The sequence below is a fragment of the Hemitrygon akajei genome, chromosome 7, assembly GCF_048418815.1.
Source record: "Hemitrygon akajei chromosome 7, sHemAka1.3, whole genome shotgun sequence".
Taxonomy (NCBI): Eukaryota; Metazoa; Chordata; class Chondrichthyes; order Myliobatiformes; family Dasyatidae; genus Hemitrygon; species Hemitrygon akajei.
The window spans coordinates 83,463,587-83,486,745 of record NC_133130.1 but is presented as its reverse complement, the minus strand read 5'-3'; the positions used below and the strand labels follow the sequence as shown (position 1 = coordinate 83,486,745).

At 42.6% G+C, this 23,159-nt stretch overlaps 1 protein-coding gene across 1 annotated transcript in view; it reads right to left on the bottom strand.

The window, feature by feature from the left end:
* Nucleotides 1-7,039: 7,039 nt before the first annotated feature.
* hao1 (hydroxyacid oxidase (glycolate oxidase) 1) overlaps nt 7,040-23,159 on the bottom strand; it is a 50,828-nt gene continuing 34,708 nt past the window's right edge. Inside the window, exons 6-8 of the mRNA XM_073051324.1 lie at nt 18,178-18,336; nt 16,447-16,516; nt 7,040-9,610 (exon numbers count right to left, since the gene is read on the bottom strand). Of these exons, the coding sequence (XP_072907425.1) occupies nt 9,540-9,610; nt 16,447-16,516; nt 18,178-18,336 (300 nt within the window). The 3' untranslated portion in view covers nt 7,040-9,539. The remainder of the gene's footprint in view (nt 9,611-16,446; nt 16,517-18,177; nt 18,337-23,159) is intronic.

The window sequence follows — 23,159 nt, the reverse complement described above, 5'->3', positions numbered from 1 at the left end:
TTTGAGTTTCTGCACATGATGTTTGGACTGAGAAATGCAACACAGACTTTCCAACAGCTGATGGACTCTGTATTAAAAGACTTACACTTTCCTTTTGTTTACCTGGATGATACAGTTATCACCAGTGCATCCAAATCCGAACACATATCTCAGCCCCACACACTTTCCCAGTGCTTAAGCCAGCGCAGGTTGATTATGAACCCTGCTCAATGCCAGTGTGGGTTATCAACCATTGACTTCCACGGCCACCTTATCTCTGTAAAAGGTGTGAAGCCCGTCCCATCAAAGGTAGCGACTATTGTTGATTTCCAACACCTTGTACTATTGAAAAACCACAGGCTATTAGGTATCGTGAATTTCTATCACCACTTCATTCCCTGAGCTGCTGAACTTATGCTCCTCCTGTATAGTGCACTTAAAGGCAATACACCAGGGTATTTGATGATACCAAACAAACTCTTTCTAAATGGTGCACCTGCCCCTCCAATGTCTCCATTACTACTGAAGCTGCGGACTTTGTTGTGGGTGCTGTGCACAAACAGATGGTTGAAGGCGTGCGGCAGCCGCTCGCCTTCTTCAGTCACCAGTTCAGTCCTTCGAAAGGAAGTACATTTGACTGTGATCTTCTGGGACTCTAACTGGCTGTCCGCCATTTTCATTTCATTTAGAGGGTCGCCATTTCGTAGCTTATGTTGAACACAAAACCCTCGTTCACGCAATGGCCAAAATATCAGATCCTTGGTCGGCACGGCAGCAACGTCACCTGGCCTGTGTATCCGAGTTCACAGCGGATGTACAACCTATCAAAGAGAAAAATAATGCCGTAGCTGATTGCCTGTCACAGCCAGCCGTTGAGGCCATACACATGGGGATTGACTATGCCGGGATGGCAGCCGACCCAAGTTACTGACCCAGAGGTCCAGGCTTTCTGAACAGCTGTCATGGGTCTGCATTTGGCTGATGTGAAGTTCAGGGAAGCTGGGGTATCTCTCCTGTGCGATGTCTCAACAAGTCACCCTCACCCCAACGTGCCCGCAAACTAGAGATAGACTGTTTCTGACTCCATACGTGGCCTCAAACACCTGGGCCAGAACGCCTCACAGAAAGCAGTTGCACTAAAGTTTGTTTGGTACAGCCTCAGGAAGGACATGCATGATTGGAATGCAGTCTGTGTGGAGTGCCAGTGGGCAAAAATTAAGCACCATTGGCACCTTCTGAGGTCTCTGAGCAACAGTTTGACCACCTCTTCTTCCCCCTCCACCCATGGTTACACCCACTTTCTTACCATGGTGGACCATACCAGGTGGTGAGAGGCCATCCCTCTAGCATCAATAACGGCCACAGACGTGGCTTGGGCATTCATTAGCACCTGGGTTAGTCATTTTGGCACCCCATCTGATATTTCTTCTGACCGTGGTCCCCATTCATTTCAGACCTCTGGGCTGTGATAGCACAGAACCTTGGCATTGGGATACATCACACCACCTGCAGTTCGATGGCCTGTGCTAGTGGTTTGACCGCTCCTTAAAGGCTGCTCTGAGGGCTGCCCTGATGAATGAGTGTTGGAATGATCAGATCCCATGGGTCACACTGGGGCTTATAACTGCTCCAAAGGAGGAACTGCAGTCGTCCATGGCTGAGTTAGTATATGGGCAGCCATTACACGGGCTAAGTGATTTAATTCCAGATACCACAACCGCATGGTCATTGTTGCGTCTTCCTCAGTAACTTCAACTCCTTTTAACCTATCATGGCATACAGCACTCCTGGGTTCCCGTGTGACCTACATTCCTCCTCGTTTGTTTTCATCTGCCATGACGCACACCAACAACCCCTCAGGCCCCTCTAGGATGGCCTGTTCCACGTCTTGGAAAGGGGAGAAAAGACTTTTATGATAGATAAGAGAGGTAAACATGAGCGTATTTTGGTAGATGGCCTTAAAATGGTCCACCAAGATGTGGAGTATTCCACTACCATGCCCCTGTCATAACAACATTACTGTGAGCATGTCAGTGCATGTCTGGATGAACCAGAGGCACCTGCAGTTCCTCCTCCGATGGAACACAGGACCCGAGCCAGGCAGATCATCCGAGCTCCAGGCAGACTCACATTGCTGGTTTTACTGAATTCTCAGGGGGTGAGGGGTTGTGTAGGGTAACGTGATTTGGAGAAATGTACATAATTCACAAGCACCGATACTGATTTGGAGTTCCTCTTTAAGAGGCTGGTCTGATATGATGAAGTTATTACATAAAAGGACTTTTAGTGCACTTTTATTGTGTAGGTTTTGGAGTTCAATAAAATGTGTTATGGTTTCGTTAAACCTAAAATGCCTCACGTTATTTCATTTGCAGACACCTATTCTATATCAGTCAGTTAGCCACTCCCACATGGGAGGAGTTCACATATTGTACAAGGAGTGTTGTTAATAATGTTCGGTTGGATAACTTGCCTGCTGGCCTCCGGGTGTCTCTCTGCACTATCCCTCAATATCCAACACAACAGAAGGTAGATGCCAGGGCCAGTGAAAACAAGCAGAAGCAAAATAATGGATACAACGGGACAGATAGATTAAAGTGTATGTATTTTAATGTTGGGAGTATTGTGGGAAAAGGTGATGAACTTGCAGTACTTGGAACTATGATCAGCAACACACACAAAATGCTGGTGGAACGCAGCAGGCCAGGCAGCATCTATAGGCAGAAGTACAGTCAACGTTTCGGGCTGAGACCCTTCATCAGGACTAACAGAAAAAAGAGATAGTAAAAGATTTGAAAGTGGGAGGGGGAGGGAGAGACCCAAAAAGATAGGAGAAGACAGGAGGGGGACAGATGAAGCCTAGAGCTAGGAAGTTGATTGGCAAAAGGGACACAAGGCTGGAGAAGGGGGCTATCATAGGAGGGAAGGCCTTGGAAGAAAGAAAGGGAGGGAAGCACCAGAGGAAGATGGTGAACAGGCAAAGAGTTATTGTGAGAGGGAAAGAGAGAAAAAGAAATTACTAAAGATTAAAAATTAGGGATGGGGTAAGAAGGGGAGGAGGGGCATTAATGGAAGTTAGAAAAATCAATGCTCATGCCTTCAGGTTGGAGGCTACACAGTCGGAATATAAAGTGTTTTTCCTCCAACTTGAGTGTGGCTTCATCTCGACAGTAGAGGAGGCCATGGATATGATGTTGCCTTTACAGGAACGTGGTTGAGAGAGGTACAGGAGTGGTAGAACTCAAAAATAAGAATGGCATAATCACTCTGATGGGATTATACTACAGACCTCTCCCCCAATATCCACTAGGACTTTGAGGAACAGATATACCGGCAGATTAAGAAGAGGAGTTAAAACAATACAGTCATTGTCACGGGGGGCTTCAACTTCCATAATATAAACTGGAACGTTCAGAGTACAAGAGGTTTTGATGGGACAAAGTTTGATTGGTGCATCCAGCGTTTCTCAATTCAATATGTAGATTGTCCAAAAAGATGAAAGTCTCTACTGGACCTGGTGTCAGGTAATGAGCATAGTGCCGCAGGGAACCGTACTCTCTCCGGTCCTGTTCACCCTGTACACATCAGACTTCCAATATAACTCGGAGTCCTGCCATGTGCAGAAGTTCGCTGATGACACGGCCATAGTGGGGTGTGTCAGGAATGGACAGGAGGAGGAGTATAGGAAACTGATACAGGACTTTGTGATATGGTGCAACTCAAACTACCTGCGTCTCAATATCACCAAGACCAAGGAGATGGTGGTGGACTTTAGGAGATCTAGGCCTCATATGGAGCCAGTGATCATTAATGGAGAATGTGTGGAGCAGGTTAAGACCTACAAGTATCTGGGAGTACAGTTAGACGAGAAGCTAGACTGGACTGCCAACACAGATGCCTTGTGCAGGAAGGCACAGAGTCGACTGTACTTCCTAAGAAGGTTGGCGTCATTCAATGTCTGTAGTGAGATGCTGAAGATGTTCTATAGGTCAGTTGTGGAGAGCGCCCTCTTCTTTGTGGTGGCATGTTGGGGAGGAAGCATTAAGAAGAGGGACGCCTCACGTCTTAATAAGCTGGTAAGGAAGGCGGGCTCTGTCGTGGGCAAAGTACTGGAGAGTTTAACATCGGTAGCTGAGCGAAGGGCGCTGAGTAGGCTACGGTCAATTATAGATAACTCTGAACATCCTCTACATAGCACCATCCAGAGACAGAGAAGCAGTTTCAGTGACAGGTTACTATCGATGCAATGCTCCTCAGACAGGATGAAGAGGTCAATACTCCCCAATGCCATTAGGCTTTACAATTCTACCGCCAGGACTTAAGAACTTTTTAAAAGCTATTATTAATGCTTTTTGAGATAGTGATTTAGATGCATATCATATTTTTTTACTGAGTTAAGTATTGTATGTAATTAGTTTTGCTACAACAAGTGTATGGGACATTGGAAAAAAGTTGAATTTCCCCATGGGGATGAATAAAGTATCTATCTATCTATCTATCTATCTATCTATCTATCTATCTATCTATCTATCTATCTATCTATCTATCTATCTATCTATCTATCTATCTATCTAGTGAGGTTATTGACCCTTCAATGTGTGAACAGTTAAGAATAAGTATGATCTTGCAGGAGTGTATTAAATTGGAAAAGGGTACATTATGAAAGCATTAGGCAGGAACTAAGGAGAGTTAATTATGAACAACTGCTTTTGGGCAAATTCGCATCTGACATGTGGAGGGTGTTTAAAGACCAACTGCACAGAGTACAGGACAGAAAGAAGCCAAAAAAGAGCTCAAGAAAGGGTTTGGAAAGCCAAGAGAGGCCATGAAAAGTCCTTGGCACATAGGATTAAAGAGAATCCCAAAGCATTCCATACACACAACAAGAACAAGAGGGTAACTAGGGAGAGGGTAGGGTAAACTCTCTTCTCTATATTTCAATGGTTTCTGGAAGAATCACTAGGATCTTGAAGAAATAGCGAATTAATACCATCCACAGACCTGTGAGGAAGCTCAAGTCATAGCTTATGCGGGTGAAAGATGACCAGGGACTCAGGTTGGCTGTTGTTTGCAGGATTCCCCATGAATGCAGAGTAGGATATATTGGTCAGACGGGATGCACAGTGGAAATCCACATCAAGGAACACAGGAGGTATACCCGTTTGGGTTACCTAGAGAAATTGGAAGTAGTAGAACATTGCATTTGCAATGGCCATAGGACTGACTTCCATGGCACAAAACTACTATGCTACGCCAGAGGCTTTTGGGACCGCCTGGTAATTGAAATAAAACTAGACAAAAATAATTTTAACGAAGATGAAGGTCTCACCCTAAGTAAAAACTGGAATTCGATTGTAAACAAGGTGGGAGGGCCAGAATACAGGGGTATAAATACCACCGGACTAGACTTGCCCAGGTATCATCACTGAAGAAGATGGCAGAGTTTATCATCAAAACATCGGTTATAATTAATACCTGTACTCAGCTGGAAGCCCAAGAAGAGTTTATTCATCATATAAGCTGGGAAAGTAGTAGAAACTTATTAATTTCAAAGTAGGTGTGAGGGACAAGTGCTTTTACACAGAGAGTGGTGGCTGCCTGGGATGGTGGTGGAGGCAGATACATTAGAGACCTCTAAGAGACATTTAGACAGACAAATGAATGTGAGGAATATGGAAGGATATGGACATCATGAAGGCAGAAGAGATTAGTGTAGTTAGCCATTTGATTACTAATTTAATTGATTCAGCACGACATTGTGGGCTGAAGGACCTGTTCCTTTGCTGTACTTTCTATGTTCTATGTTCTATATAATTTACTCCCATTCCAACAATATCAATATCAATATGATTTTTTTACCTTTGTGTTCAGAGAAACAGAGAGCAACATAAGGCTAGTGAAAGACAGAGAGAGATAATAGGAAAGGTCAGAGAAAGCGAGGGACTAGAGATAGAAGGATAGTGAGGCAGAGAGAGATATAGGGACAGTGACGGAGACAGTGAGGTCAGAAGAAAAAGACAATGAGAGAAAGAGAGGGGTAGAGGATGAGAGAAGAGATTAAATGAGCCATCCCTGCCTTATCTTCTGAAATTCCTTCCACTGCCACCAACCCCTTCTCTGACCTCATGCTCTTCTCCTGATCTGTTTGTGCCTCTTTTGCTGGCCTTGTGCAGCTGTGTGCACACAAGTCACTAGAATTCCTTCCTCTTTTTCCTCGACTCTCTCTTGATTTAAGACATATTAAACACTTCCTTCTAACATCTCTTCTTCTAGCATCTCCATCTTTGTGACAACAGATTTTGTCTGCAAAATGTTTTACCACATTAAAGGCATTGTCAAATGTAAGCAGCTGATGTGTTTTCCCTTTATATTTCAGGAGAACAAAAAGAATGATTTGGGTGTATTGTGGTAGTAGAGCTTTTCTTCTGAGATGGACACATCACCTTCAATTATATTATGTACACAATTTCTGATGATATTATCTTATTGTCCTTGCAATATGATGCTCTGTAAAATCTCCCATACCCTTTGATCATGAAAATTGGCCACATTTCCTTCTCTTCACTAGCAGTAGGTAAGATTTTTAGTGGCACACATCTAATTCCTCAGAATTCTCTCCAGAAATGACCAGTCCTCTCCCTCTTCACTTTCAGATGTCTTCCAGTGTCAATCATCACTCAGTTGATGGTGCACTTACCTGTGAGATAACAGGAGTAAATTCAGAGACCTGAAAAAAGGTTAGTCTTACACTTTAATGCACTATTGAGAAGGTACTGCGTTGTCGGACAACCCCTTTAATAGGTAAGTCTCTAAACTGTTTCTCAGACCCTATTTCAATGACAAACAAGATGAGTTGTGGCCAATAGTTATCCCTCATTCAATATTACTCAAATATATTATCTGTTCATTGACAAATTGAAGTTCGTGAAAGCTTATTGTGTATAAAATGGCTGTCAGAATTTCCAAAACTGAATCAGCAACTTCAGTAGTTTAATTAGCCTTCAAACAAGCTGGTCATGAAGTACACTGCTACACTGCATCACATCATTCTTCTTCTCAAATCCTTTATTTTAGTGAATCACAGCATTCATTCCTTGTCCCTCACAGCTTTACATTCATTCTTTATTAGATACCACTGACATTATTAAAAACATAATTCAGAAATCTGGCAGATAGCAAATAATCACTTGAAAATTGATGACTTTAAGCAAGCTCTATTAATTCAACAAATATGTAGAATTCCTCAGAAGCTAGAGAATATTGTAGACATTCTATTTGAACATTCACTGCTTTTACTTTCTTTCCAAAGACAGATTGACAGGTTTAATTACCTGAAGAGTGTCGTTTTATTCATCCAGTTTTTTTTTACATTATTGTTGCCATGAAGTTCTCGTTTTCATCTTTTCCTGGCTTTCTTTCTCAGTGCCCTTCATTTTTGCTCAGCTGGTAGGTGTTCAAAGCAATGGGTTTCTAATCCAGCTCAGTATTGCTGATAGGAAGTGGATTTACCAAGGACGCAAGAGAAGACCCCTTGAGATAGAACAGGGACATCATGAAGCGTGAAATACTTCGATTGTGGGATCACTAGAGGTGAGTAATAGAATAAAACTAACCTCACTGACCCACTGAAAGTACCTTCTCATTTTATTGCTGAGCCCACAAGGACATAAAAATCAGGAATAGGATTAAGCCACACAGCTTCTGAAGACTTCTCTACCATTCATGATAATGACTGATCTGTTCTAGTTCTTAATGCTTCTTCTGTATCAGTGTCTCATAACGCTCAATTCCATCATCTTGCAACAACTTATTTCCCACTCTTGAACAGCTCAAGTAATCTACTCTCCACACTCCTCTGGTTACAGAATTTCAGGAGTCACCACCTTCTGCAGAAAGAATTCCCATGCACCTCACTTCTAAGAGGCCTCCCTCTTTTCTTATAGCAATGGTCCCTCATTCAAACCACGTGCTAATCACAGAGTAAGCTCCAGGGGTAGAACTCCCTGCTCTGCCTCAATTTTTATGTTCTTATATAGAATGGCTAGAGCACTAACCCAACAATTATCCATTCAGTGTTCATAGGTTTATAGAGAGATGTCGTGCAGAAACAGGCCCTTCAGCCCACTAAGCCCGTGCTGACCACCATCCAACCATTTACACTAATCCTACATTTATCCATTCTTTTATTCTCCCAGCATTCCCAGCAACTTCCTCCTGATTCTACCACCCACCTTAACATTAACGGCAATGTACATTGTGCAATTAACCTTCCACCTGCACGTCTGAAGCCAGAGGAACTCTTGGAGGGCACAGAGACAACATGGTAAACTCCACAAAGACAGCACCCAAGGTTAGAATCGTCACAGAGACAATTCCACCACTATGAAGAGAAATATAATAATGTGCCATTTCAATCCTAATTTCTCTACTATCCCTCTTTGGCAAATTTAGAAGATATTTAAATCACTTGTGATTTTTATTTTAGATTCACTTCAGTTAGTTCCATGCTGGTTTTTTCATTTACTCTGAGACCAAATCTCACCACCTTCATCATTCTCAACAGATAACACACCATCCTGACTTACAGTAAACAAATATTGCTGTTCTGCACCATCATCAGGTGAAAATAGTGGCACTCCAGCCAGGAAAACCTTCTCCTTATGGATTGTAACAGTTCAGAAAGATGGCTCAATGCTAACACCTCAAGGGCAAGTAGCAATGTGCAATACATTCTAATCTAACTAGTAAGGTCCAAACCTGCAAAAATGAATAAATCAAACTAATTTACAAATGCAGTAAATTTCATCACAATCATCATCATCATTATGTGCCATGTTGTATGACGTGGGCGATCATGGTCTTTGACCATGACTGTTCTTGGCAAATTTTTCTACAGAAGTGGTTTGCCAATGCCTTCTTCTGGGCAGTATCTTTACAAGATGGGTGACCCCAGCCATTATCAAGACTCTTCAGACATTGTCTGCCTGGTGTCAGTGGTCACATAACCAAGACTTGTGATATGAACCAGCTGCTCATACAACCAGTCACACCTGTTCCCATGGCTTCACATGACTCTGACCCAGGGGAGCTAAGCAAGTGCTGCATGATGCCCAAGGATGACCTGCAGGCTAGTAGAGAGAAGGAGTGCCTTACCCTTCCTTTGGTAAAGACATATCTCCACCACACAACACATTTATCATGATCAGGGAGGTTTTATTCTCTGGTTTTTGACCTTGAAGTTTAACTCTGCTTCACAGATGCTGACTGACCTGCTGACTACTTCCAGTATTTTCATGGTTATTTATTATCATGCCTGACCACCTGGCACCTGATTTTATCTTAGATGAAAAGCTGGAACAGTAAGGCAAATATATCATATTATCAATTTTCCAGTTGTAAATAATGCAGTAAATCAAGATATCACAAGGACTAAGAAACAATGCTTTCATGATTACAGTGGTTTCACCTAAAGATAATTTTCCATCTAGAATGCATTCTTCCCTTGGATGGATCCGACAGTCTGCAGCTAACACTCCCTGTCATTCCAGCAATGACTGCCTTCAGATCCGTGGTGTTGCCCAGGGACTCCTCTTCACAAGAGACTTGTCAACTTCATTCACATTGCGACATCCTGCAACCATATTTGACATTTAGTTCATTACAGCAAAATAAGGGCGGTGGAATAAATCCCACAGAGAGGGTTTGGAGGTTGGGAATGGATCGGGGGGCGTATGACCATTTGTTCTCACCACCAAGTGATGGGCAGAGCCTGAGAAAGCAGGAACCTAGACATCTCATATGGGGCCTGGTTAAAGAAAGTTTCTTAACAATGCATTTCACTGTAGGTTTTGATGTCCTGATGTATGTATGTGACAAATAATCTTTTTTTAAACTTCCATCTCCACTGTCTTCCCTCTCCACTCTCAGTCCTGATGCAGGGTCTCCATCAAAGACTTGACAGTTTTTTTATCTTCTTGGAAGCTGCTTGACCCACTGAGTACTTCCAACCTTTTGCTTTGTACTTTTCCAATTTTCTCACCAGGAGAACTTACTGAGCAAGTAGCCCACTTCACCATTGTATTGTCCTTTCATTATATCAGTATAGCTTCTATTTGTAGGAATCTGCTCTGAGGAACATGTTTCCCTGGCTGCAAGAATGATTACACTTCAGAGGCACAAATAGCAGTTAAGTGCTCTGAGATCTCCAGCTATCATGAAGGACACTATACAAATGCAGGACTTTCCATTCCATTTTTTACCTTTTGCATTTTAACAAAAAGAACAGAACAGAGCACTGACTGCACTCTACATACGTTCCATCAGACTTTGACCAGATCAGGGAAATGGGATGGATGAGGTGAAATTCATGAAATCTTTTATATCCAAACTCTACATGATTGCTGCACTTAGTGGATATTACTCAGGGAAAGCAACTTCAATTTCCTACTGGTATTGTCATACTAGCAGTATAGCTTGAAGTAAATTCAGCGTGTCCCTGTTTACCCTCACCAATTTTTACATCTGCGCTGTAGAGAGCACCTTATTTGGAAATACCACAATTGTTTTTGTCCAAGAGCTAAGAAACTGCTCAGCACATCATGAAACCCAACCTCGCTTCTATTGATTCTGTCTACATTTCTTGCTGCCTCAGGAAATCAGCCAACATAATTAAAGGCCCCTTCCAGCCCAGTCATTCTCTCTTCTGCTGCCTGCTATTGGGCAGAAGCCATAAAAGCTTCAAAGCATGCACCACCAAGCTCAAAGACAGCTTCTATCCACTTGTATTAAACTCTTGAATGGATCTCTGAATTTAGCTTATCATGTGCCTAATACCTTATTTGTCTACCTGCACTGTCTGTTCTCCATAACTAACACTGAATATTACTGCCTTGCACTGTTTGAATATACTTATGTTTTGAAATGATCTGTAGGGACGACATACAAAACAAAGATTTTCATTGTATCTTGGTTTTCATTTATTCATTATGTGCCGTGTCCTGTGGGCGATCATGGTCTTAACCATGATTATTCTTGACACATTTTCCTATAGAAGTGGTTTGCCATTGTCTTCTTCTGGGCAGTGTCTTTATCAATACTCTTCAGAGATTGTCCGCCTGGCATCAGTAATCACATAACTAGGACTTGTGATAAGGACATCCACCACCTGATCCCATGGCTTCATGTGACCCTGATTGGGGGCTAAGCAGGTGCTACACCTTGCCCAAGGGTGACCTGTAGGCTAGCAGAGGGAAGGAGTGCCTTACACTTCTTTTGGTAGGTGTAACCCCGCCGTAATCTGTACCTAGGTACAGATGATAACAATAAACTAATAATCAATAACTACTTTCTTTACAGTATACCCTATAGGCCTATTTTCATATTTCGTCCTGTGAAAGAAGATTATCCAAACCAATTCACAACTTGTTAACATTTCATAACGTAGAAATGGAGAGGATGATCCAGCCATGTTCTCTGTCTTCAGCTACAAAATTGCTTTCCCAAAGAGGGTTAGAATTCCATGTTCCCCGTCCCAGGCCCGCCAAATTCCACCAGGACCCTGATCGGGTTTTCCCAGGTCAACAGCTTATGCAAGGGAATAGATTTCCCTCCAGTGTTGGGAGCCAGGAGAGGGTTAATTTTATGTTTTAACATTTGTATAACAGCATACGGAAGGTCAGCAACAGTTTGGGAAGATGTACTCAAAGTAACACAGCAACATGAATAACCAAACCCACAATTACAAAGCAGAGAAGTAAATATAAGACACGTAAACTTAAGAGAACATTAGTCACTGAAAGAAACTCAAGTGAACACATGCAGGCATAATTATTGAAACAGATGTCCCTGCTTAGACTGAAATAACGGAATGAATGTGTTGGGATTAATGACAAGCTGAAACAGACAGTGATACTCACATAACTGGTATGAGTTGTGGCTGCATCTTTACAGTGAGTAACACACCCAAGTGAACAATGACAGCTTGTACACCCATTAACATGTTCAGACCTCACTCAGGAGCAATCATGACTTTCAATGCACCCTCAGAAGTGACAATTTCACTCTCAGATAACATCAAAGTTATCCCGTGCACAATAGTGTATACAATCACTGAGGAACACCGATTTGTTATCAGTGCCTCTCTCTTGATCTTTTTTCTTTCAGGAACTCCAACTCTGCGTCCAAAATCAAAAGCAAGATATAACAGCAGTACAAGTGTTGATATAGGCATCTTGAAGTCAATTTCTTTTGCCTTTTCTCCCCTAGATCTCATTCAGAGGTATAGGATCAGGGTGGTTAGGGCAAAGAAGAAAATTTCATCATCAGGTTGGGGGGGGGGGGCAAACTAGTTTGTTTCCTCAGAAACGGTTGAGGCTGAGGGAAGACCTGAGAAGAAGTTCACAAAATTATAAGGGGCATAGATAAGGTAGACAGCCAATACCCTTTTCTCAGTATTGAAATATCTAATATTAAAGGGCACGTATTTAAGGTGGCAGCGAGACAGTTCGAAGGAGATATGCGGGCAGAGGGTAGTGGGTGCCTGGAATGCATTGCCAGGAGTGGTGTTGGAGGCAGAAACGATAGAGCCGTTTAAGGGTTCTTAAGCAGGCACATGAAATGGAAGTATATGGACCATGTACAGACAGAAGTCATTAGATGCCGTTAGATAAATTCATTCAGTACAACCTCATGGGCCAGATGGCCTGTTCCTGTACTGCACTCTTCTACATTCTATTGAGTTGGATGTTTAAATCCCTCTATGACAGGGCTTTCCACTGACCCCTCAGCTAATGGCAAGAGGAACATGACATAAAAAAGGTTGGGTACCCCTTCTGTAGGAGTGCTTTAGTGGAATCTGCCCTCACCCACCAACACACAGTGAACTTGCCAAATGCTCTGTTGGAGGATTGTACCAAGATGGAGCCATTGGTCTCTGTCAAGGAGGTAGGGTATAAAAGAAATCTAGAGGAAGAGAAGAAGACTGAAGCTTTCAGCATTTGAAGATTAAGTCTAAGGCATGTCCACTCAGGTCCTCATATACAGGTAAGCACATGTGATTAGTGTTACAGAGCTCTGGATCCACTCCACACATCACTGGAAATCACCCTGCTCTCCACTCCTTCCCAATGCTTGCCCTTATTCCTTTGCAGCATCACATCACCAGCCTCATGAATCAGTTGCCCTATGAAGAGGAGGAGATTGTGCAGAGTGACAAAGCTACAGGCAGCAGAAACCAAGGCCCCATTCACAGGCCACTTTGTTGGCATCAATGTCCTTTCCCATTGTTTGCAAATATATGATCATTGGAGTCATTCAGAAACAGCTGTAAAGTACCTCCTGTACCTAATAAAGTGATGTCTGAGTGTCTATCCGTGGCCTTCTGCTGCTACAGCCCATCCACATCAATGTTCAATATATTGTGTGTCAGAGATGCCACTCTGCACACCACCATTGTAATGCATGGTTAATTGAGTTATTGTCGCCTTCCTGTCAGCTTGAACCAGTTTGGCCATTCTTCTCTGACCTCTCTCATCAACAAGCTGTTTCCCCCAACAGGACTGTCGCTTACTGGATAATATTTTGTTTGTTTTTTTTGCACCATTCTCTGTAAACTCTAGAAACCACACTGTCTGGCATCAACAATAATTCTATACAGTCAAAGTCACTTAGATCACATTCCTTCCCCATTCAGATGTTTGGTTTGAACAACAATTGAACCTCTTGACCATGTCTGCATGTTTTTATGCATTGAGTTGCTGCCACGTGAATAACTGATTGGATATTTGTATTAACGAGCAGGTGTACGATGAAGTGGCCACCAGGTGTATTTAAAGAACTAAAGCACAATGAGGCACTATTTTCCTTCACTATGAAGGTTGGTGACCTGATTCACTTGAACAGGACAACAGTAGATATGTCAGCTATGATTAAAGTAAAGCTGATGTGACAGATGTGAGTGTGTCCAATCCCTTAGCTCAGTAACTTAAGGAAGGTTGGTGGACTCAGCAGTAAGTGCAAGGGCAGAATGAGAGGCAGCCTGACCATTCGTTCATTTATTCACACCGCCTCACATCTCACATCTCACGTCCTATGCTTTCCAGGCTGCAGTGTGCAAACGTGAAAGTCTGAAGCACAGTGACATACACTTTGCAGTTAGTCAGCATCTCAATACTGAACCATCAATTGTCTACCAGTGCAATCTGGCCCAAAGTTTACTTCAGCACTGATACTGCCAATGCTTTGTATTCCTTCTGGTTTTAAAGGAACCTGGATAAAATGGCCTCCCAGCACTTGTTGTGGATTGAGACAGCCAATACTTCAACATTGCCATCCCATTCAGAAGCTCTGGATAGAAGTCTATGAGGAAGGCAAGTGGACTGAAAGATATATAGGACTCAATTCTCAGTTCCTCTGCACTAAAGTTGATGAAGACTACAGGTTGTAACCTGAACAATTTTCAAGTCAGAATTGCAACCAAGTTCTCACATGGCAGAAGAAGCCCGCAGCCCCGTGGTAGCTAGCAAATGCTGCTCTCCCTAATGCCCACTCCTATTCAGAGGCTGTACATAATATCTCATCAGTAAACTGTGGAGGACCAGTACTGAAATAACGAAACAGCAGGATATAGACTATTTCTCTTCCCATCGATTGAAGGATGGAGCTTCCTAGAGAAGAGACACCAATGCTGTTATGATTAAGTCATGAGGTCAGATGCATTGGTTAGCTTTGTATTGCTTCAAGAATGGAAGATTAATGAATCATTGAACTGTGGTGTTTAAATGACTAGAGGTTTGTGCAGTACCTGGGTTTTAAGTCTTTATTTTTGGCTAAAAAACTAAATAGACACACAAAGAAAATGCTTGTTCCATGAGCCTGTCCAGACTGATAGAGCAGTCTTCTACAGACAATGGCTACAACCCAGGGAACCAGCCTTGTCGTCAACAAAGTGGCAGCTTCACCGCTACAGTCACCACTTCTGAATGGATTACAGTCTGAAAATGATAGTGTGAGACCAGGTTAAGGAGGCACTACCTCAAAAGTTGAGTTTAGCCATTAAGGGACATCAGCCACACAGAGGATATTGACCTCTGTCTCCAAAAAAATTGCTATTGAGCATAGCAAATGGAATACCCTTGAGCTGCCTGGATAGATTTCACTCCAATAACTTTCAGGAAGATTGATACCATCCAGGAGAAAGCAACTTATTTGTTTGATACCCATCAACCACCCCAACTATTCAATCATTCATTTACTCCTGCCTCAAAGTGATGGCAACGTGAACACTATCTACAAAAGTGCACTGTAGTTACTCATGCTGCTTACTCTAACGTCACCTCTCAAATCTTTGAGCTTAACAAGCAAAATGGATAAGGGCTTCATGTGCATGTATACCTTTTCTTGTTTTAGTTCCACTTTCCTTTCCTCTGCAGATTCCTCAGTATTGCAACACCATGACCACTTTGACCACTTAGCACTACAATGGATGTTCTTTTGCTCCATTTGTGTTCTTTCTTTCATAATTTATGATTAATTTATGTTTCCATTAGGAATAGGACACTGATGCTATGCACCTAGATGCTGCTACAAGTAAGCTTTTCATTGCAACTAAAGACTCATGTACTTCTGCATATGACAATAAAATTGAATTTGACTTTATTTTACATAATTGCCTGAACTGTAAGAAAGCCAATACTCATTAACATCAATTACTCATCGTGTGCCCATTTCCTGTTGCAGAATTCTTGAGACAGTAAGTCAATGCCTCTTGCCAATCGACAGAATACTTGAGGAGAACCTAACCCACTTTTCTCCATGCTGGGGCATTTTCATGAGTTCAAGAGGGAGACAACAGCATGAGTCATCCTAATACGTTTTGTCCAGATTGAATACGTCAATGAAACTCGGTGGCCGCCATGGGGCACACCCAATTCTTGAGAGAAGACATTGTCATTCTACCCTACTGGTTCAGGCATGAATCAGTACACAGGTTACTCAGCCTGTCTCAGACTACTTGACAAATGGACTGCATTGGATTCTATCATCCAGCCAAACACATACTGTAGAACAACAAAAAAAAGGGGCATTAAATTGAATCTAATTTACGACTGCTTGATATACAGTGACCTGGGTGACAGAGACCCTTCATAGAGATTAATGGAGAAGTGAGGGCAAAGGGATTAAAGCTGAAATTCTAGACACCAGAAAGGAGGAATTTGATTGATAAAAGGGCAAACAATTCTGTAACATGGCTCTCCTGTGCTGTTTTCCTAAGGAACAAATATAACCCTTTAGAAATAGCCTAATGCTGCTCCTAATTCTTAAGGTAACTGAAAGAGCGGAATGAAATGCCGTCTGAACAAAGAAATATGGACAAGGAAATTGATGGGAGTTCTGGACTTGAATATCCTAGCCATTTTCAACCTTCAACAGAATATGATTCACAGTGCTTTTAAAATAAGTGGTACCAACCTGCCAAAGCCAAGGCTAGCCTGAATTCTTCCTTTAGTATGTCTAATACTTTATGAACACCTTCTTCTCCCTGTTGATTAAAGAAAGGATGTGATTAAAAAATAAACTTTGACTAGGATCCTCATAACAAGTGTAAGCCCCAAAGTGTATCTAATTGTTCAGGGACAATTCTACTCATCAGAAGCCTTGGACTGGAATGATGAAAAACTTGAGGTGTAATAGGGTTCCACTAAGAGCAGAATCACAGAAAGTTCATTATGAATAAAGCCAATCTTCCCATTAAGTCCGTGCCTGTCTAATAAGAGTCACAAATATAATCCCAACATACAGCACTAAATCCAGAATTCTGCAGGTTATAGCTCTTTAAGTATAATCCAGGCACTTTTTAAATAAAGTGAGAGTTTTGGGTAGTGAATTCCACATCCCCACAACTCTCAGGGTTTAAAATGCTTCCTCATTCCCATTCTAATCCTTCTATCAATTACTTTAAATCTATGTTCCCTGTTTTTGGTCTCTCAGCTGAAGGAAATTGGTCCTTGCTCTTGTTTCTATATAAGCCCCCCATAATTTTCAATACTTCAGTTAAGTTTCCCCTCAGCCTCTTCTTTTCCAAAGAGAAAGAAGCCTACTTATTTCCAGCACCTCACAGTTTTTTGCCATTTTTCCTCATGGTTAATTTTCCCCAGTGCTGGCAATTTCCTTGTGAACCTTGCCTGTATCCTCCCAGTGCAATCATATTCTTCTTGTATAGTGGAAACAGTATTTCACATGGTATTCAACTGTGGCCTGACTTTCGCCACAATAATCTCTCTGCCCTTTTATTCTATACATTGACTAATAAAAGACATGACTTTCCCTTAACAAATCCAAGGTGACTCTACTTGAATAATCTATGTCTTGGCTGACTAATTTATCCACCACTGATTAAAGTAACTGGCCTCTAATTACTGGATTTATGAGTTCACTCCTTTTTAGCTGTATCTCTTTTACATCAACACCGTAAAGTCAGTATCACTGTCAACTCCAAAGGTCATATGTTCAAGTTCCACTCCAGAGATTTAAGCATTAAGTAATAACCTGATACCCCAAGTAACACTAAGGGATGACTGCACTGCTAGAGATATCTTTTGTGTGAGATATTATATCAATATACTCTCTGCTTTTTCCAATGGACATAAAAGGCCCCAGACATTATCTTGAGGAAGAATAATGGAGAAAAGCGCTGTGTTCTAGCTACTAATTTATTCTTCAATATCACTATAGCTGATCTAGTCTACTTCATCAGCTTGCCAGTCTTGCTGTTCGCATGTTTCTTACAACAATGGTAAACTCCAGATGGATTTGATTACTTATAAAGAATGTTCTGGAGATCTGAGTCTGTAAAAAGAACAGCATGGATAGAAGTCCTCCCATATTTCTCTTGAGAAAGCTTCAAATTCTAGGAAGCAGAGAGGTCTACCAGTAACCCGTGTCTGCTCTACAACTTTATCCTCCAGCCTGTTTGATATCTACTGAACTGGAGTGACTAGACTTACAGCATTGGAGTCACTAACAGTACCCACCTTATGGCAATGCCCCTATTCACATTATCCTCTCCTTCCCAACCCTAGAAATAAAGATGTAAGAGTGAAGCGCATGGCATGATGATGGGGTTAAAGCAATAATGCTCCCTCCTCCCCCCACCACACTCCACAGCCACATTAATCCATAATTCACTAATTTCCTCTTTACCTTATAAGCCAAACCCCACAGAATCGGTCTCCCCACAAAAACGGCCTTGGCACCCAAGGCAAGAGCTTTCAGCACATCAGTGCCCCTTCGCACACCACCATCCAAGAAGACTTCAACCTTCCCTTCCACAGCTTCAGTGATCTCAGCAAGGGCATCAATCTGAAAGAAGACCAACCACAGAGACCTTCTTTTATTTCTCAGACTGTAAATTTTGTGCCTCTTAAGACAAGCATGTCAGTTATGGCTCAGTTAATGATATTCTTGCCTCGAAGTCTATCTTGGGTTCTAGTCCCATTTTAGAGACTAGAATAGAAATTAAGATGATCATAGTCCTGGAATAATCTATTTCAATACTGGTGAGTTTTATGTTATCTGCTCACGACCTTTATCAAATACTTTAGGAATAAATTTCTATTAGAATGAATAGAGAACTGTTAAGTTTTAAATGATATTCATGCACACAGGACACAGGAAATAACTATCCCTGAGGACAAAACAAAGAACACTGAAAATTCTACAGCAGTCTTGATGAAGGTCTTGACCCACAATGTTGACTCTTTATTCCACACCGAAGCCGCTGCCTGACCTGCTGTGCTCCTCAAGTGTTTTGTGCGTGTGAAGTTCTAGAGCATCCTTGAGTCCCACACCATCAACACTCTGAGGCTGACCACTGATGAGAAACATAACTGGGCAACTGAACAAACACGGCGTCTACAAGAACAGGTCTGATGCAGTATACCCTGCAAAGGAGCAACTCTCTTCTTGATTCCTCAAGGCTTTACCACTATCTATGATTGTGATGATAAACCCTTTACTTCCCTGGATGAGAGCAACTCCAACAACACTGAAGGACTGACTGGACGCTATCCAGGACAAAGCAGTTCACTTACATAGCAGCATATCCGTTGACTTGCAGAGCAGAACAGGATTAACTGGAAAGACCATTCAAATAAATAGCATAAGCACACCTGGGTAATTGTCTCTGGGTATTATTTTCTGCTCCTGCTGCATAAGAACTACATCACTGTAGATCTCTAGGAAGTCACCTTTTAGGTACCACTAAGATGTTCGGCCATTCATTAGACTTTTGTCAACTAGTAAATTACAAATTTTTCGAAAGCACCAAGTAATTTAACCAAAGAAATACTGAGCTTTAAATCCATGTTGTGCATCCAACTCCAGCCCTCCCAGTGCAGCAAACTTTATTTTAACATGTTCAACCACAACGGCTGGCACACCGAACTTGTCTGCAGTTCTTTTTTACTATGCATTTCAGCCATTTATGTTACCTGTTGAATTTATAACTCTCAATAACATTTCAGACTTCCAGCATAATTGAAGATTTTCTGTGATGAGCTACCAGCAGCAGCAGGGTGACTATCCAATTGGCCATTTCTGGGCTACTGTGTGCCCTTTGCGACTACCGTGGCATGGTCCAGGCACATTCATACCTCATGGCATTGTATCATTATACTAAAAGGACCAGAGAGAGGTCAAGCAACCTGTTGTGCCTGGGCCAGATCTTTGATAGGTCTGTCCAATTAATTTCACTCATCTACTTCTCATAGCTAAAAAAAAATTCTCTTTTATTTTAAGTTCAGTACTTATTTAACCCTCTCCTGAATCTTCCCATACACCTGCTTTCACCTTCCCTTTGTGCAGTGCTGTCCAGATCACAACTTTCTCAATCAGAAATCTTTCTTTGTTTCGATCAGCTCTATCAAACCTTTTTAATCTTTATTGTTCTAAGGAAACAGTATTATTCCTCCTCCTGTTCCACATGGCTTCCTAAGACTATAACTCATGGAAACATTCTGATTTCAAAACCTGTGATTAAAGGAATGAGGTAAGAGACAATGTGAGAGTTGAGGCAGAAAGTGAGGGAATACTGAAGATATTGTGTTGGAGTGTCAGTGGAATGCAAACGCACACGGAATTTTTCCCAGGTCTGGGGAATCAAGAACTAGAAGACATAGGTTTAGAAAGTGAGGGAATAGATTTAACAGGAACCTGAGGGGCAACTTTTTCACTCAGAAGGAAAAGGAGCTTCCAGAAGTGGTATATTCTGGTACATTCACAGCAGTTAAAAGTCACTTGAATGGATAGGAATTGTTTCGAGAAACATGGGTTAAACACAGGCAAATAGAATTAGCTTAAATGGGAATCATGGTTGGCATGGACTAGTGTCAGGCCTCAACAGGCAGGCACCTCCTAGTTTCCACCCAGGAGTCACTTGCCACTTGTTTCCAACTTATCACCTGCAACCTATTAAAACCCTGTTCTCATCTGCAGAACTTCTTTGCCCTTCAAACCAGTTAGCCTCAACCAGTTGTTCCTAGCTTTCAGTTACATTGTTTCCTGTTACGTTCAATATCTGTTCTATCTTGTTTTGTGGGCCCTCGTGACTTGTTATTTTGTTGTTTATTGGTAAAGTATTGTTTACTGCTATATTGCCTCTGCTGCTCTGTTTTTGAGTCAAACCTCCTCTACATTTCCTGACAGGATGAGTGAACCAGTGATTGAAAGGAAGCTGTCTGTTACCATGAGCATATGATCCAGAAGCAAGGGAAACCACTGGCCATCTGCTTGCTGCTCTCTTCCAACTCTCTGGCTCGATACAGCAACTCATTCCAGTCAACCTCCTCCCTCTGAGCGCCAGAACCCAGATCCCCAACCCAATGCCACAATTTCCTGTCCAAGTGCACCTAACACGTTGAGCTTCAGCCACCTATGTATCCTACAGACTAAGCCAAGATACCCTTCGTCATCATTTTGTTGACTGGGCAAGATCTGACCTAGGCCACTGCTAACTGAGACAAATAAAACAGTATTTGCAATAAATATGAGGAATTTGACACTGAGGTATGCAGAGTCCTTCAACATCCAGGAAGTGGAATGGAGGCAGCAGACCAGATAGTTAGTGTGTGTCAAGACTTACACCCGATGCTGGATTACCAAGTGGAATTCAGCACCTTTGCAGCAAAGTGCAACTGGAATGTGAAAGCACTTCTTGGAGTGGATGACAGATGACTTGTCTACCTGGGGGTTGCCCAGCAACCTTGAAAGCCTCATCACACTGACCCTCCATATTGAGAACATCTTAAAAAACAATTCTCTAGATCATCAGCCAGATCCCCAGTTCCATTCCCAGAACCATTTCATGTTGCAGGACCCTCATCATCAATGCCGTCAGAACCCATGCAATTAAGTAGAGCTCCTTTACTCACCCATGTTCGGTAGCATCGGTGGAGAAGCAACTTGTGCGTTTACTGTGGACCAGCCAATGAACCACGCAACAAATACCCACTGTGTCTGGGAAATGGCACCACCAAGTAGAGGCATGGAGCCTTCTAACTGGCAAGCTCCCCCAGCCTCTCCTTCAGTACCATAGACTGACTTACTCACTCTGTCATCCTCCATACCACAAAGGAGACTTCTGCGGATTCCAGCGCAAGCAGGCAACTTTCTGGATCTGACTCTTTGTGTGTAGCTTGGACTTCCCACTGTCCATCTCTCACCCCTTCTGCATCACAGCCATTGATGAATGTCCCTTGTTGGACATCCCTTGGTGACTGGGATGATCAGCTTGCCCACGCTCGTGCACATAAGCATCAGAGAGCACCGTAAGTCCATCCTATTCCTTCTTATCACTCACCGAACACTCTTCTCATCCTGGGTTACTGCTGGCTCTCTACTCATGATCCCCACTTCACCTGGTCACTTGGATCACTCCTGAGTTAGGGACCCACCTACTGGACCACTGCCCGCAACCTTGGCTGACGTCACCCCCGTAAATTCGTGGGGACTGAGGAAACCCTTGACTTCAGCAAACTCCCTCAGAAACAACATGATTTAGCCATTGCCCTCAGTAAAAGAGAAACCAGAACCCTGTTACCTCACAGACTACATGATCGATCTCCACTCGGGCACCATCCCTCTCTGAGGTCATCTGTTCTCCCTCTCCCGTCCAGTGACCCAAGCCATGTATGACCAAATTGCTGAAGCACTACGGATGACTTCATTCAACCATCCCAGTGCAAGATTCTTCTTTGTCAAAAAGAAATATGGGGTCTCTGTCTCTGTATTGACTACTGTAAGCTCAACAAAATCACTATTCTCTCTCCCTTTGATGGATAGAGTATTTGAAATACTCCGTGGGACCCAGATCTTCACCGAACTGGATCTACAGTGTAATCCATGTCCGCCAGGGGGATAAGTGAAAGCTGGCATTCAGAATACACACTGGTCACTACGAATACTTGGTGATGTTTTTCCAACCCTCCAACAGTCCAGCCATTTTCCTAGCTTTCATTAACAAGATCCTTCAAGACATGCTTCACGGGTATGTGTTTGTCTATGTCGATGGCATCCTCATCTTCTCCACAGACTCCCAAGACCACGTCTGTCACGACCGTTCAGTTCTTCAGCATCTCCTCAAAAATCAACTGTACTGGAAGTTAGAGAAATGCCAATTCTACACCCCAGTCATTTCCTTCCTTCGGTTGCGTTCATTCATCCCAAGGCAAAACCACGGATCTGGTGAAAGTGTGCGCTCCCTCTAACAGCTGCATCACTTCTTGGGCTTCTCGACTTCTACCGCTGTTCTGTCAGAAGCTACAGCCAAATTTCCACTCTTCTCACCTCCTTTACCAAATCAGGTACCTCACACATAACCTGGTCTGTGGAGCATTCTTTCAAAGAGCTCAAGAGACGCTTCACCAGCATTCTCTGCCATCCATACCACTCCATACCTTTTGTGGTAGAGGTGAGTGCATCTGACATGGGTACTAGAGCCATCCTCTTCCAGTGAGGACTAGATGGGAAGACACATCCTTGTGCCTTCTTCTCTTACAAATTCAACTCTTCACAGTGCTGTTATGGAGTAGGAGACAGGGAGCTACTCGCCATTCAATTACTTGCCTACTTGCAGGAATGAAGACACTGGCTGATGGGAAACACTGAGCCCTTCCTGATCTGGACTG